Source organism: Castor canadensis, chromosome 8, assembly GCF_047511655.1.
Source record: "Castor canadensis chromosome 8, mCasCan1.hap1v2, whole genome shotgun sequence".
Lineage (NCBI taxonomy): Eukaryota > Metazoa > Chordata > Mammalia > Rodentia > Castoridae > Castor > Castor canadensis.
Genome location: NC_133393.1, coordinates 18,710,357 through 18,725,655, shown reverse-complemented (window position 1 = coordinate 18,725,655; position 15,299 = coordinate 18,710,357). Strand labels below are relative to the sequence as shown.

The following is a 15,299-nucleotide window of genomic DNA, read 5'->3' as shown; positions in this document are numbered from 1 at the left end:
CTATACATCAATTTTCAAACAAATCACTAGATTTTTTAAATATGGTAATTTTTTCAATGTAATTCTTCATATCCTTTGTAATTCTGTATGTGTTATTTTAGCCCTTCAAATTATTATTTTGTGAATGGGTCCATAGCCTCTGATTTTGTCTTAATCTGAAAAATGTAGATCAGGAGATTGAGATGAGGTAACCAGAGGGCACCAGACCCTTTGTATCTACCCAGCAAGAGGAAAACAAGCTTGGTTACTTTTGCATCTTTCCCCATCTCCACCGGGTCTTCTGCGCATGCGCCCTGAGCCTGGGTGGGGGTGGGGCGGGCGGGAACGGCACGGTTTTCCCAGGGCCGGGACTGGGCACGAAGGAGGCGGAGTACGCTGGCTCGTGACGTCATCAACCCGCGCGACTCGGAGGGCGGGACCTGAGCGCGACGGCGCGACCTGCGGACCCCAGCTGGCTTGTGGGGAAACGAAAGTGAGGGAAGAGGCAGAGGCCCTGGCTGCGGCAGGGCCAGGCCCAGCGGTGGCGGCGGCGACAGCGTCATCCTGACCCCCCCCTTTCCGCTCCCTGGCAGCTTGCCCTCTCCCCTAAGCGTGAGTGCCGACGCGCGGCCGGTGGGAGCGAGCGGGCGGGCACGCGGGCTCAAGCATCCTCCCCGCACCACTGCTGCTTCGGCCCTCACCCAGCCTTCTGGCAGCTTCTCTCCCCTCCTGCCCGCCCTCCCCAGCAGCCTCCAAGAGCCCAGGCTGCCGCTAAGATGTCTGTGTGCACACATTCAAACACTCAACGTTGTCCTCAAATGCAAAGGCTGGCCCATCACTTCCCTCTATGAAAAAGGGTGGCAGTGCGAAATCGAGGCCCAGGGAGGGAGGACCGAGCGCAGAGGGGATTTGAATCTTCTTAGAAGCCTGGCCAGAGCACGTCTTCTGGCACGTGTAGGTCTCTTGAACCCGGCACTAATTCACTATATGGCCTTCCCCTTTCGGGCCTCAGTCTTTTCCATTGGAAAACGAGAGGGTTGGATTGGATGATTTGGAAGACCCAAACCTAAGTTGATGTGATTTGGGAAGGAACATCAGCATCACGTGACTGTTGATTTGATGCACCGTCTTAACACAGACCATAGTGAGTTTTTCATGCTTCCAGTCTTCCCCGAGTGACTTAATCAGAGGAGCCTTTTTGCGTTGGCTGTAGTTGGAAGCAGGTCCTGCGATGGGCTTTCTTGCACATCACCTTGTGGGCCTTTTTTGGAGGGGATCTGAGACTGTGATTTAAAGTGATACGTGGCTCTGTGTGGCCTTTTTCTTTTTTTTGGTGATACTGGGGTTTGAACTCAGGGCCTCACACCTGCTAGACAGGTAGGTGCTCTTGAACTACTCCGCCAGCCATGGCCTTGCTTTCTGTTTTCTCAGTCTCCTTTTCTTCCTACTTTCCCAGGAGAGGGCCTGTGGGTGCCAGTTAAGGAATTTCTTTCTTAGCGTGTGATGGTGCATTGAGTTGGAGAGAAGAGGAACAAGGTTGTGGGGTCAGTAACATCTTTGAATTTCATTGCTTTCTTGTTGTGGCTGCTGGGACCGTTGTTAAAAGCTCATTTTTTTTTTTTTTTTTTTGTGGTATTCAGGTTTTAGCTCAGGGCTTCATGCTTGCCTAGGCGGGGGTGCCACTTGTGCTGCTCCACCAGCCCTTGTTTGTTTTGAGTATTTTCAGATAGGGTTTTGAGAACTGTTTGCCTGGGCTGGCTTCAAACAGTGATCCTTCTGATCACTGCCTCCTGAGTAGCTAGGATTACAGGTGTGAGCCACCAGTGCCTGGTAAAAGCTCACTCTTGTACTTCTCCACCTCCTCTTTTTCAGGGGTGACAGCCCAGCTGGCCACCCACACTGTTTGCTTCTGTTTTGAGTCCTTTCTCTTTTCTGAGTTCTCGATACCCAGTCAGTCATGTGTAAACCACACTGTTCACTGCTTTTCCTTAAGATTTCAAGATCCCATAATCATTTCATTCCATCCCATTTTTTTCCTCATGCTTTCCTTTCATATTTGCCGTGGGTAGGATAGTGACATGAATGATAGTGGCGTGATACTTGCATCTTTCTATTCTTTTTTTTTTCTTTCAGCATTGAAAATTGAATCCAGGTCCTTGCGCATGCTAGGCAAGCACTGTACCTCTGAGCCACATTCCCCAGACCTTGAGACAGGGTTTTGCTATGGTAGCCCAGTCTGGCTTCAAACTTGCAGTACTCCTGCCTCTGCCTCCCAATTGCTGGGATTATAGGCATGTATCACCATGTCTGGCACTCCATTCTTTTTATTTTTATTTTTTAGTGGTTCTGAGGCTTGAACTCAGGGCCTACACCTAGAGCCACTCCACCAGCCCTTGTTTGTGATGGATTTTTTTGAGATAGAGTTTCACAGACTATTTGCCCGGCTGGGTTTGAACCATAATCCTCCTGATCTCTGCCTCCTGAGTAGCTCGGATTACAGGTGTGAGCCACCAGCGCCTGGCTTCCATTCTTTTTCTTTTTGGAGGAGGATTCCTATTCTTCTCTCCAATGGTACAGTTACTTCTAGTCCCAGTGCCTTTCCTACTCTTGTCTTTCCTCAGCTATAAACCAATCCTTACATCCATTCTTTGCCTGTGTTAAAAACTTGACCAGTTCTTTCTGTATTTTCAAACATTACGAAGTAAACAAAAAACTCAATGTTTGTGTCATGTTATGTAATCTCTTAATTCTGGTAAAATAATAAGAATGATGGAACAACGATTCTTCGATGTTCCCTACACCTTGAAAATATTGGTTAATATTTAGTAGATTTCATGACTTATTTCTAGTGTACATTGTCATGCATAGCCACTGTTGCCTCGAAAGTATAGAATAAGACCTTTTTCCCCTGTGGCTTGTGGTGTTGATCGATGACCTTTTGGTAACTAATATCAATGACCCAGGGGCCTCCATGAGCATCTCATTTTCCAGTAAAACTAACAGCCGTTACTGAAGACCAGATCTTGGCTAGCCTCCTTCCTAGATCACATTCTGAGGAAGAGCTATTCAAGTGCTGGCACTGAATGATGTTCAGAACTGCCAAATCTCATCCCATTGATGATTTATGCTTTGGAATCCTTGCTCTAGTCCCATTGGCTTTAACTCAAAGGTAGCTGACTGTCTGGATTTATGGTTGCAGTAACAATGAAGAGGAGAACTGACCCAGAATGTACTGCCCCCATCAAGAAACAGAAAAAAAGAGTTGCAGAGCTTGCCCTGAACCTCAGTTCCACGTCTGATGATGAACCTCCTTCCTCTGTCAATCATGCAGCAAAAGGTATGCTTGCCTGTATGGGTCTGAGGTCACTGGCCTTCAGGTTATTTGAATCCCTGGTGTCTGGATGGAGCAGAATACAGTCCACTGCTCCTTGGGGAAAAGTAGGCAAATTCTACAGAGAGACTTTGGCTATAGAGTCTTCCATTCTGTCGTTCTACTAAGAGTGCGGACACTTGTTTTAAATAAAAAATTGTTTTCTTTCTTTCTTTGTCAGTACTTGGGTTTGAACTCAGGGCCTCGTACTTGCTAGGCAGGGTGCTCTACTACTTGAGCCACTCCTCCAGCCCTAAAAAATTGTTATTTTTCCTGAAGTGCTTTGGTTCCGTTGCTGGTCCTTCAATAGGTGGCACTCTATTGCTGCCTGAAGCCAGTTAGAAGAAGCAGTGAGCATTGAGTGCTGTGTGTTTTAACAGCTATTAATGATCCTGGGGCTCTTTTGTAGAGGATGGGCGCAGCTTCCTGGCTTAAGTCTCAGCTTTTCCAGTTTTCTCCATTCCTTCAGCAGTTGTGGTCTGAAATACCCAGCTGCAGTGGAACACCTCTAAGTTAGTTTGCTGTTTATGTTAAGGGCAAAGGATTTCACTGGTCTGTTGAAAGCAGCATTTTGCTTTGCTGTTTTTTTTTTTTTTTTTTTTTTTGACATTTACTGTTTCTTCGGATGTTTTCTGAGAAATGATAGTGCCTAGGAACTTGTTTCAGACACCAAGACACCAAGTAATTAGAGGTAGCTCCATTGGCATTAACTTTGACTTGCCAACTGTTTTTGTTTTCTAGAGCTGCTGTAACAAATTAGTATATACTGCATTGCCTAAAACAATTTATTCTTGCACAGTTCTAAAGACTAGAAGTCTGAAATCAAGGTGTCAGCAGGGCTACATGCTCCCTGTGAAGACTCTTAGGAAGACCCTCCTTACCTCTAGTAGCTTCTGGCAGTTGCTGGCCATCCTTGGTGTTCCTTGTCTCAGGTGGCATCCTAACTCCAACTTCTGCCTCTGCCTTCCCTCTGTGTTCCCATTTCTTCCTTTTTTTTTTTTCTTTCTTCTTATATGGACATCAGTTATTGAATTAGGGCCCACCCTAATCTTGATAGTACCGCTGCAAAGACTCTATTTCCAAATAAGGTCACATTCACAGGTTCTGGGTGACATGAGTTTGGGGAGAGGGCACTATATTCGATTCAGTACACCATCAGGCTTGCATTTTGCATCCTCTGTGGGATCACAGTGGTAAACTGGAATGAAACGTAGTAGCAGATTGGTGACTGAAAGGGCGTGAAACATCCTTTGAGGGTGGTAGGAAATACAGTTTATTTGTAAGTGGTGGGATCATGGAAAGGCAGTTGCCTATTATCTGTCACAAGGAAGCTGGTCCAGGAAAGCCTGACAGGTGGTCAGCTAATGGAGCACATGGTGCAGCTGTGACCCAGGCTGGACAAGAGACTCATAACCTTGTGTGTGGAGTACATGTCCTTTAAAGTCACTATGGAACTGGACACGGTGGTGGCATGCCTAATTTCCAGCTATGTGGGAGGCTGAGGTAAGAAAATCACTTGAGCCTGTGAAGTTGAGAACAGCCTGGGCAATATAACAAGACCTTGTCAAAATAAATCATTAAAGTTATGGTGGATTCCAGGGTAGGTGAAAAAGTCTGTATGTAACTGGGGGTTCCTAAATGGGACAATAGTGTTTATTGGGTGCAGGGTCTGTTGGATCTGAGCAGCTTGGTGAAGGCGGAGTCTGCTTGGGTCTGGCTTAGGTATTGAAAGAGAAGGCCTACAAGAGAGAAGGGAGAGCATATCTGGGAAATAAGCGATGCTCACATGGGGAAGGTAGCTAGTTCTAAGTGGATCTTGGAGGACATTTGCTCTTAGCCTCTCTGAAGAAAGGAAAGGGCAACTCCCAGGAAAAGGAAGGTAAATAATAAGATTAAGGATCCTTTAAGGAAACTAGTCTTTTTAAAATTTCAGGCTTTTAAAAATGTGATTGTGAATTGAATTTAACACCTCCTTCCCTATACTCATGCATACACTCCCTTTAATTTTAACAAAATAGCCTTAATCTTTTATGGAAGTAGCACCATATGACACAGTCAGGGTTGCCTATTGTTGTGCACAGAATGGAAATTCAGAGGTGGCTAGTCCCTTGTTAGTGTCTGACAGTAGGCCAGTTGTCTCTTTTATTTGTAGAAAATGAGACAGGAGGTATAGGCAAACCAACATTGCTAGATTTCTCTAGGTTAACTCACTTCAGGAAGGGCCCATGTTGACAGAAAAACTGAGAACTACAGTCAGCATGACTACTCTATGTGTTCCGCTCCTTCCCATGCCTGGTATGGGCTGAATGCACAATAAATATTTACTGAGCAAAATTAATAAAAGGTAACAATAGTGTCTTTTCTAAAGTCTTAAAATGTTTCACATCTTATAATTTTGCCTATCCCTGCTCAAGTTTGCAGATCATTTCATTAAGTACTTGGCATTTGTATCATCTGTGCTCTGTATCAGCTCCCCCTAGGCAGCCCCTGGACTGCGTGCCTGGCTGTTGTCTTGCTGAGATGTATATGCGGCTTTCCTATTCAAGTCATTTGCCCCACCCACCTTACCTGTACATACTGTTCATAGATGAATGAAAAATGCTCTTTAGTGAGGACAAATAGAAAAGAAAAAAAACAAAAACAAACCCAAAACAAAAAATAAAACCAGTAGTTACTACTTTTGTGTGGACTTTTGTTTTTCTTCCTTTGCTAGATCAATGTGATGACTCATTAGTGGATCTGTTTAGCTTAAGCAGTTTGTTCGTTTATATCATTCCCAAGATGGTGGCATTGCCATCTCAGTGACTTGACATTTGGCCAGAGTAAAGGAAAAAGTGAAGTTGTTATCATGGCACCTATCATTGTGCTCTTTCCCATTGTGTTCTTTCAGTATTTTAAGAGGAGTTTGAAGGCACTTTCAAGTATAAATAAACTCTTTGAAATTTTCTGTCAATTAGAGGCAGATGTGGTCATTTTTTATTTTTGGTTGTTTCTCACAGGGAAAGTGGTGTAGACCTCAAGAAAATTTCCTTCTCTCCCAAGCTGTGCATCTATTGTGGGCTCCTGATCCTCTTGCAGCAAGTTGGTTGGAAGTTGCAAAGCTCCTTCACCAGCACCACGATAGAAGCACCTTCCCCTCCACCAGGTTTAATTCTTTCCTAAGTAGGCTGTTCGCCCTGAAACACCACTGCTTTCCTGTCAGCCCAGATTCATGACCTTAATCAAAAACTCCCTTTATCGGTATCTGTTTAAATTGCTCTAACGAGTTACCATTTGTCTGGCATGAAGGAGAAATTGAGTCTTTAAACAGAAATGAGTGAATACCTCAGCAATTGTTAGGATGTGATATTTATTAAAATTCATAATTTATTCTTCTGTCTCTGTGTGCCGCTCACCTTGGCTATGAGTGGTCTGAGCCAGGTCTCCTTATGTGTTGTCACTTCTATTTTTAGCATTGACATATTTGTCCTCCTCTATCACCATGTGAACAATTTGGCAGTAGCTGGGAAACCTTGTTCATCTGTAATGTGAACTTTTCTTTAAAAATAACTTAATAAGGATTTCTATCAGGTAGAGAAGAAATCGTAAATGAAAACCCTAAATAATGTTTTGGGCTCTGTGGTAGGTTTTAGAAGGGAAGCTCCTTGGGAGGTAAATGTGAATGTCACCCAGCTTTGGCAAGTTCTTAATGAAACTAATGATTTTAATAGACTGACCTTATTAGTCCTGTTAATTTATATCCTCATTACAACGTTCTCTGCTTAATGTTAGCTAAATTCTTACTGGTCTTGGGAAACAAAAGCTCCTCTTTAGTTCCGCTGCAGCCATGACAGTTGTTTCCATTTCATTTAGGAAGAGTGACCCCAAAGGTCCAGGGGTAAAAATAAGTAGTGGCCATGACAGTCTTTGGACATTAACACTAATCTAAGGAACTTTCTCTTAAATCCTGTCCAACCAAGAATTGGCTTCATACACAACAGTACTAAAAGAGAGAAAAAAAAAAGGTTTATTTACTTCTCTTGCACATGTCTTGACCTCATAAGGAATTACCTCATTGGATGATATTTTTGCTCCTGTCACCTTCATAGAACCTGGGAAAGACAGTGGACATACAGAGGTAATACCTTGGGAGGAGGAGGAAGAGGAGTGGAAAGATCTTTGTGCCAGAGGCTGATGCATGGAGTCTATGCCATAGTCAACACTGATTTGCCTAGTGAGTCTTCTAGTCAAATTTGGGTTTCCCTGTTTTTGCCCAAAGGTGTTATGACAAAAGGAAACAAGATCTCTTAGATCCAAGGCTGGCAGAAACCCTGTGTGCCCAGACATGGGATTCTTGCCATTCCAGGAAACCTAACAGCTCAGCAGCTCCCTAGAGCTGGAGCAAGGCACAGCCCTCTTTGAGAAGGATTCCAGAGAGCTGGTGAATGTCCATATAGCTGGTGGAAGGAATAAGAACTGATGTAACACTGCAGCTTCTGATTAGTCAGGATCCTGAAGCCCTGGGTTGACCAGAAGGATTGTAAGGGCCGTGCTTAGGAAGTTGCTCACATTACTGGTACCAGTCCTTCCCTACTGAGCAGTGCAGGTTGAAGGCATGGACACAACTGAGAGAAAAGAATCCTTGCCTTTGGAAGGATGATTCTTTACCATGTGGGCTCTCTGCTGCAGAGCGCATCTCTCATCAGCATGGAAGAGAATAGACAGGTGGCTGGAGATAGTCTTGGGCCACTCAGGAGGCCTTGCCCCTCAGATCTTAACTGCTCTCTGAATTCCTCTGAAAAGGAACCAAGACTTAGAAGGTACATTTTTATAGCTTTATTTTTTATTCCAATTTAAGACTAATATATTCTTGTTTCTCACAAATGCAGAAAAGTGCAAAACAGAAAATAAATATCACTTCACCTCTCAGTTTCCATGGTTACTTACTGTTAATGTTCTAGATCTTTCCTTCTGAGTGGCACTCTGTGATGTGTGCTACAGTGGTCTGTATAAACAAGATATTTCCTTATTAAGAGAATTGGACAGCATCTTAACAGGAAGAGGCAGATTTCAGGCACATTTGCAGCCAAAATTCCTCCTTGCTACCTGATTAGAAGCCAAAATTTTGATTTTGAGTTTATTCTGATTTTCTCACCCACGTTTACCTGCCTCTTCTTTGTTTTGCAAAATGTTATATTATTAAAAAGTGCACATTTGTCTTAGATTTTTAAGCTTTCTAACAGTTGTTACTTTCGCACAATACCCTGTTGTATATAGTGTGAGCTTTTCATAGAACAGGGCCTAAACCAAAGTAGCTATCTGATCTATTAAACAGTATCAGCACTATGAGCTCTGGCAGATCCTATTTCAACCTCCTGGGGGTGGGATGGTGCTAAATCATAGCTGGAGGAGGGCCCAGTTCTCTGTTAGGATATAGATATTCTGTGTATATCCTTAAACTTTGGAGGCATGAACATCTTGTACTAATTATATGAGGAAATAAGGAGCCATACATTCAATATATCCTTAGGTAACATGAACTTGGCTGACAGATATTTAAATTCACTGTGGTAAGCATTAATTACTTTTCTTTTTTCCCCTTTGAATTTAGGGACTTGAGCTTGTTAAGCAGGCATTCTGCCACTTGAGCCACCCCCCAAGTCTTTTTTTCTTAGCATCACACCCATTTGATTAATTTTTATTAAACAAAAAGCCTCAGATTGGTTGTTGGGGTTACAAAGCTGAGTATGACAAAGTTCCTGTTCTCTCAGAGTGACCTTGTCCAGTGGGGTTAGCATGTGACAAATAACTGGCTCTAGGCAGTGTGGCGAGTGCTTTGCTGACGGCATGAATACTGGTGCCACTGGGGCACAGTGGATGGATGAATCAGGCCTGGGTGCTAAGGAAGGCTTTCTTCTCTGATGTCAACCCTTAGCAAGTTTGTGTTTCCTGAGGGAAAGGGATGGGGTTAATACTCTTAGGCTTCAGAATCATGCTGTAGTCTTCAAGTTATGAGTACTGAACAGTGTCTGCCTCTGTTTGATACAGAACGTCTTACACTATGCGCTCTGTCCTGCTCATCAGCACCTCCCACAGCAGCAGGGCTTTAATCAGTTTCTTTTCTCAGTGACTTACTTCCCTTCTTCCTCAAGGAAATTGTGCCACATTGCCACATTGCTAAGTCTTTTTTTTATATGTATTTTACATTTTAATAGGTATTGTATTATATGGTTTATAATTCAAAAGTATCAAAAGATAGCCAGTGTATCCTCTTTCTGATGTGAAATTGTAAATCAAGTTTCACTTCTTTCATTTGTTCAAGTAATCATTTTGGTATTCTGCCTCCATACCCCAACCCCTGCATGTGTGCATAATCACTTTTATTGGTCTTGTGTATCTTTCCTTACAATGCAATTATGATAAATAAAAATATATAATTATATTTCCCCTCTTTAGTACACAAGTGTCAGGATGTCATGCTCCTGCATGTGGTCCTGCTCTTTTTTTTTTTTGACAGTGTGTCTTTGTGATCTATTTCAAAGCAGATAGCAGGTATCTCAGACTTTCTGGGTTCTTGGTAAGAAACTCTTAATGTTGCCTTAACTTTTTTTTTTTTAATCATGTTTCTGAGTCAAAAGCAGTACCCAACAGTTCAGATTATTAAGTAATTCTTTAAATTTGAATAACAAGTAATTGTATCCTAATAGCTAATAAACATTTGAAAGAGTAATACACATAAATTGAAAGAAAATTAATTTTATCCTTAAATAACCACAATTACTTATTAATGAGATGTATGCACTGTCGAGTACTATCCCATTTCTTAAGCCTTGAATCAGATTGGATACCAGCACCCTCACTTCCTGATTTGTATTTCTCCTGGTTTGCAATTTATGCCATTTTCAATGAGAGTATGTAGAAATTGTTGAACAAACTTTTTTTTTTTTGGTAATGGTACTGGGGTTTGAACTCGGTCTCATGCTTGAGAGGCAGGTGCTCTGTCACTTGAGCCACTTCACCAAGCCCTCTTTTGTGTTGGGTGTTTTTGAGATAGAGTCTGGGGAATTATTTGCCTTGCTGGGTTCAAACCTTGATCCTCCTGATCTCAGCCTCTTGAGTAGCTAGGATTACAGGTGTGAGCCACCAGTTCCTGGCTTGACCAAACTTTTTGAGATACAGTCTGTTTCTAAATTTAGGTAAGTTTATCTGAGAAACTCACTGAATAAAATGACACTGGATTGAACTAGCTTTCAAGTTAGTAGATTTATATACGTATGTAAGGGAGGGAAGAGCTAGTCATAGTGAATATCCAGACAAAGGATCCATCTCAGTTTGATTGTGGGACAGATAACCCTCACTTCTGACTGGAGGTGAGTCTTACTTGGAATTCCTTGACAAGTTTGTTGACAATGAAGATGATGGTTTAGCTTGGTCAGGCCGCCAGCCTCTCCTGGTTTGTTTAGTTGCATCTCTTTTACTTTCTTCCTCAGTTAGTGGTTCTTTTGGAGCTTCTATCCCTTTCCCTCTCTTTCCTCTCTTTCCTTTTTTTCCCTTCTTTTCCTTCCCCTCCTCTGTCCTCTTTCCTTTTGTTCTTTCCCCTCTTCTTTCCCTATGAGCCAGTGATTCTGTGGGCTGCAGTGTGAACCCACTCTCTTGCCTATAAGTTTGAAGAACTATGAAAACAGAGAACTGACTACAAGATTAAAGAATCAGAAACTGGTAGTCTGCGATGAAATCATTGAAAATGGCGGTAGGCACCAATGTTTAGAAATTGATGTTTTTAGTAATAAAGCAACATAAAGAGCAGTATATTTTCAGTAAATACACTTTATATTTGACATTATACTTTTACATATATTGTTTCATTTAATCTTTAAACAATCCTGTGAGGTAGGTATCACTTGAAGTAAACTGAAAAGATGGGGAAGAAAAACTGCTATTTCCCAATGTCAAGAACCATTAGGGACTCTATCGATTTGACTCAGATACAACAGCTAATAAGAGGTAGAGAGTAGTTTTGACCCTGGGTCATTTAATGAGCTTCATTAAATGCAGTTTGTATACTGAATACTAGTTGAATAAATGAAACTTGGACTGCTAAAGGCTATTTTGTGACATAAACTCACCTAAACTTTCTTCTTTTTATTTTCCAGCATCTACTACCAGCCTTAGTGAGTCTGACAGTGAGACCGAGGGGAAACAGCTCAGTTCTGACTCTTTTGATGATGCATTCAAAGCAGACTCCCTTGTGGAAGGAACATCTTCTCGCTACTCCATGTATAATAGTTTCTCTCAGAAGCTTATGGTATGTCAGTGCTTAGACTGGGTTTTTATTTATTTATTTTTTTTTTGTGCTGGGGTTTGAACTCACGGCCTACACCTTGAGCCATTCCACCAGCCCTTTTTTGTGATGGGTTTTTTTGAAATAGGGTCTCATGACCTATGTGCCTGGACTAGCTTTGAACCGTGATTCTCCTGATTGCTGCACCATTGGTGCCTGGCATGAGTTCATTTGTATGTTAAGAGAGAAGTGACCGATGGTAGGAATGATTTAGTGACTATCACTGTCTTATATACTAACCATGTTTTCAGAACTTCCTGTTCTTTCCAGAACTGGATCACCTTTTTATATTCTTTGTAATGAATTCTTATAAACACCTAAGAATATACTCCCCTAAACATGGATATGTGTCAGTGGATAAAGAGACTTTATGCTGTGAGTTTTGGCTTCAGTGAGTAATCTTAAAAGGTTAATCTTACTAAACTCATGTTCACTCCTAGGTGCCTAAAATAAATGGTACTAGCATGGTCTTTTTCCAAAGAAGGTCCAGTTCTCTTTCCCAGTTCATAACATTGATCTATCAGAAGAAGGACAAAGTTTAGGAAAAACCAGGTTTTCTTCTGCTTACAGGAATATCATAGTTGACTCCTTTATTTTCTACTGGAATAGTTTAAGAATAAGAACTGTCACTGCTGAAGGTGTAGGTCAGGATTCTTGTTTGGAGACCACAAGTTTTGGAGAAGGGAAAGATGGGGAAGCTTGTGACTTAGCCTCTTTGACCTGGAGAAGGATTTGTGGCTACTGTAGGGATATCCTCCAGCTCTTGAGCTGGGATTTCTGCTCCCAAAGGGAATGTAGACTCTCTATGAGGAATTAGTTCTTTTCAGGATTGGAATTCTTTGATTAGGTAAGAGTCTGTGGGTTTGGGATTTGGGTCTCTGATCTTTGAGGTATGCATCTTGGACCTGTAACTCAAGAGTTTAGTGTGAGCTTGTAGATGATTGTGACATTTAAAAAGGGGTTTTTGTCCCAGAACCTTGTAGTACCCTCCATGCCTCAGCTTTACATGAAGAAAGTTTTCCAGTTAATGTTTTAAGTAGGCTCCTGCAAGCCCTCCTTGTCTTTGCCTGGTAAGGCTGCTTGGCTAAGGGGAGGTAGAAGTTACTGCTTGAAGCTGTTCTATTTTGAATTATGTTCTTTTTATCAACTCTACTCTGGATCTACTTTTCACTTAATCAGACAAATTAGCTAGAAGGGAAAGTTGTGCAAATGTCCAGTGAGATTCATTAAGTACTCTTGGTTCTTTTAATTACAGTTATGCAGTCCCTTCTCATTTATCCAACTTCCGGTTGCCTTAGACTTTCACCTGCAGAATAGATAGTCACTGGGCCTGTAGTTATTTATGCTTCTTTTCTTCTTTAGGCAAGAAAGCAGTAGGCCTTGCTCATCTGTATTTCTCCAGGTTGGTAAGGGCCTGTGATAGGGCTAAATACATGTCTGTTGGACTGAATTAATTGTGCTGCTGTGTTCTCCTTTTCAGGCCAAGATGGGCTTCAGGGAAGGTGAAGGATTGGGTAAATACAGCCAGGGTCGGAAGGACATCGTTGAGGCCTCTAATCAGAAAGGTCGAAGAGGCTTGGGTCTAACATTACGAGGCTTTGATCAGGAGCTGAACGTGGACTGGCGGGATGAACCAGAGGTAACTGGTGAGGGGAGGAAGAGACAGGAAAGCCGCTGGGTATTTTTGTATGTTTGTATGTTTATGAAACCATATTTACAAGCTAGAACTCTCCAGAGGCAGTACAGGTAGGGTTGGACTAGTTTCTTACATAGAAGGTAATGGGAATGTCCAGAATGGAAAACATAAGACCAGTTTGTTTCCTGTTACTTTCTAGGACTCTCTAAGACCTATAGGTAAAAGATTCTAGAAGTCAGAGTTTGGCTCCACAAAGATCTTCAATTTAAATAGTGCAGGTTTCCACTAGTAGAATAAGAAACTTAACTCACAGGTAGTGAGCTCTCTCTGCTGAAAAGATTGAAGTGGGATAAGTGAAAACCCACTCTCTCATTGTTTGAGTGATCTAGTGGTTAGGAGCACCTAAAAATCATAGTAAGATATTACTATTACTAAGTTGAGATAAGACAAAATAGAGCACAAATGTCTTCCCTACTACATAGTTGCTGCAGATAGCTTCAGACAACAGTTTCCCTGCTGTTACAGATCAGGAAAGAACACCAGTGAACTCATGCACAAAGTCTAGTAAGGCTTCAGAGTAAGATTTCGAAAGCTAGGAGCTAATAGGTTCTGGGGATAGTCTTGCTACCTTGTAGCTCTGAGGAGATGAAACCAGCAGAATAGCAGAGAAGAAAGTGCAGGGTAAAGACTTATAATTGGATGTTAGATGTAGACTTTTGTTTCAGAAATACCTAGAGCATTCCATTTCATTGTCATTTGTGTAAAAGCAAGTACATACAAATACAGTAGCAGTTCTTTCAGTGGGGCAGAATTTGAATGAACTTTGTTAAACTCAAAATCTGAAATTTACCCATAAAATTTCCTTTCATCATGGAGATAAGCCATTGAAATTCTTTTTTGGGGTGAGGCTGTTTCAGTTACCATTCAGTTTTTTTTTTTTTTTTTTTTTACAAAAGATGCCTGAAGTAAGAGTTTGGCCCCCTCTCAGTTGGTAGCCACTTCTTTAAGGCAGATGAGTCTGGGTGGGCTGAGATGACTATCCAGTCATGGGGTCACGGCATGGAAAGTGCTCAGTGGCTACTAGACCCCAGGAGTATAGTTTAAAGTTTGACCCTTTGGACAAAGTCCACTCTGCAGGTAGCCTTAATGGGCAGGCTTCCATGGGGAGATCAAGTTTGCTTTTGCTCAAGAAAGGAGCATCCAATGTGTGTATGTACCGTTTCTTTTGTACAGTTTATAATTTACGTTTTTGCTTAAAGGTGATAGATTACACTAGGGAAAGAATCCATGGTTCACTGCCAGATTCATGGACAAAAGACTTCAGTAGTTTTTCTTTTCAGCTTTTCTCTGTTTGTGGTGGTTGGTCTGCCCTCAAGACCTTGCATCGTGATACCATTTTGTACCTTTCAGAGCATGTGGTATTACCTTTAATCACATTGCTTCAAGTTGCAACGGTGAATCTCTTCTCCAACTGGCTTGGGAGGCAATCTGTGAAGCTGCCATGCAGGGTAGCCACCTGGTTAGGTTTTATAATCCATGTTGCTCTAGCCCAATGGTACTTAGTCCTGGATGCACAGTAGAATTATTTGGGAACTTTAAAAAAACATATGTTCAGTTTCCACCTTAGAGCAATAGGATCATATGTACTCTGGAGGTAGGGCCCAGGCACCAGTACTCTTTAAAAGCTCTCTGAAAGAGATCCTAATGTACAGTCAGAGTGAGAACCAGTTTTGTTTGTTAGAGAAAGCAATGAAAAGTTAAAAGGAAGCAGCCATTAGAGCTACCACTTTCTGTTCTGTGTTGGAATCAGTGGGGGAGGAATATAATCTACTAGTTTCTGGCTTATTTTGTTTTTTTTGTTTTTGTTTTTTTTTTTTTTGACAGTACTGAGGTTTGTTTTTTTTTTTTTCATTTTTCTTTTATTATTCATATGTGCATACAAGGCTTGGTTCATTTCTCCCCCCTGCCCCCACCCCCTCCCTTACCACCCACTC

At 41.9% G+C, this 15,299-nt stretch overlaps 1 protein-coding gene across 3 annotated transcripts in view; it reads left to right on the top strand.

Annotated features, from left to right (window-relative positions):
• Window positions 1–402: 402 nt before the first annotated feature.
• The window catches only part of Cmtr1 (cap methyltransferase 1), a 39,795-nt gene continuing 24,898 nt past the window's right edge, over window positions 403–15,299 (top strand). The window contains exons 1-5 of one of the 3 annotated variants that reach the window (XM_074082289.1): window positions 404–591; window positions 1,436–1,523; window positions 3,179–3,316; window positions 11,482–11,633; window positions 13,150–13,308. In XM_074082289.1, the coding sequence (XP_073938390.1) occupies window positions 3,184–3,316; window positions 11,482–11,633; window positions 13,150–13,308 (444 nt within the window). In that variant the 5' untranslated portion in view covers window positions 404–591; window positions 1,436–1,523; window positions 3,179–3,183. Of the gene's footprint in view, window positions 592–1,435; window positions 1,524–3,178; window positions 3,317–11,481; window positions 11,634–13,149; window positions 13,309–15,299 lie in introns of all 3 variants that reach the window. The other 2 variants (XM_074082290.1, XM_074082287.1) reach the window with 2 other exon arrangements.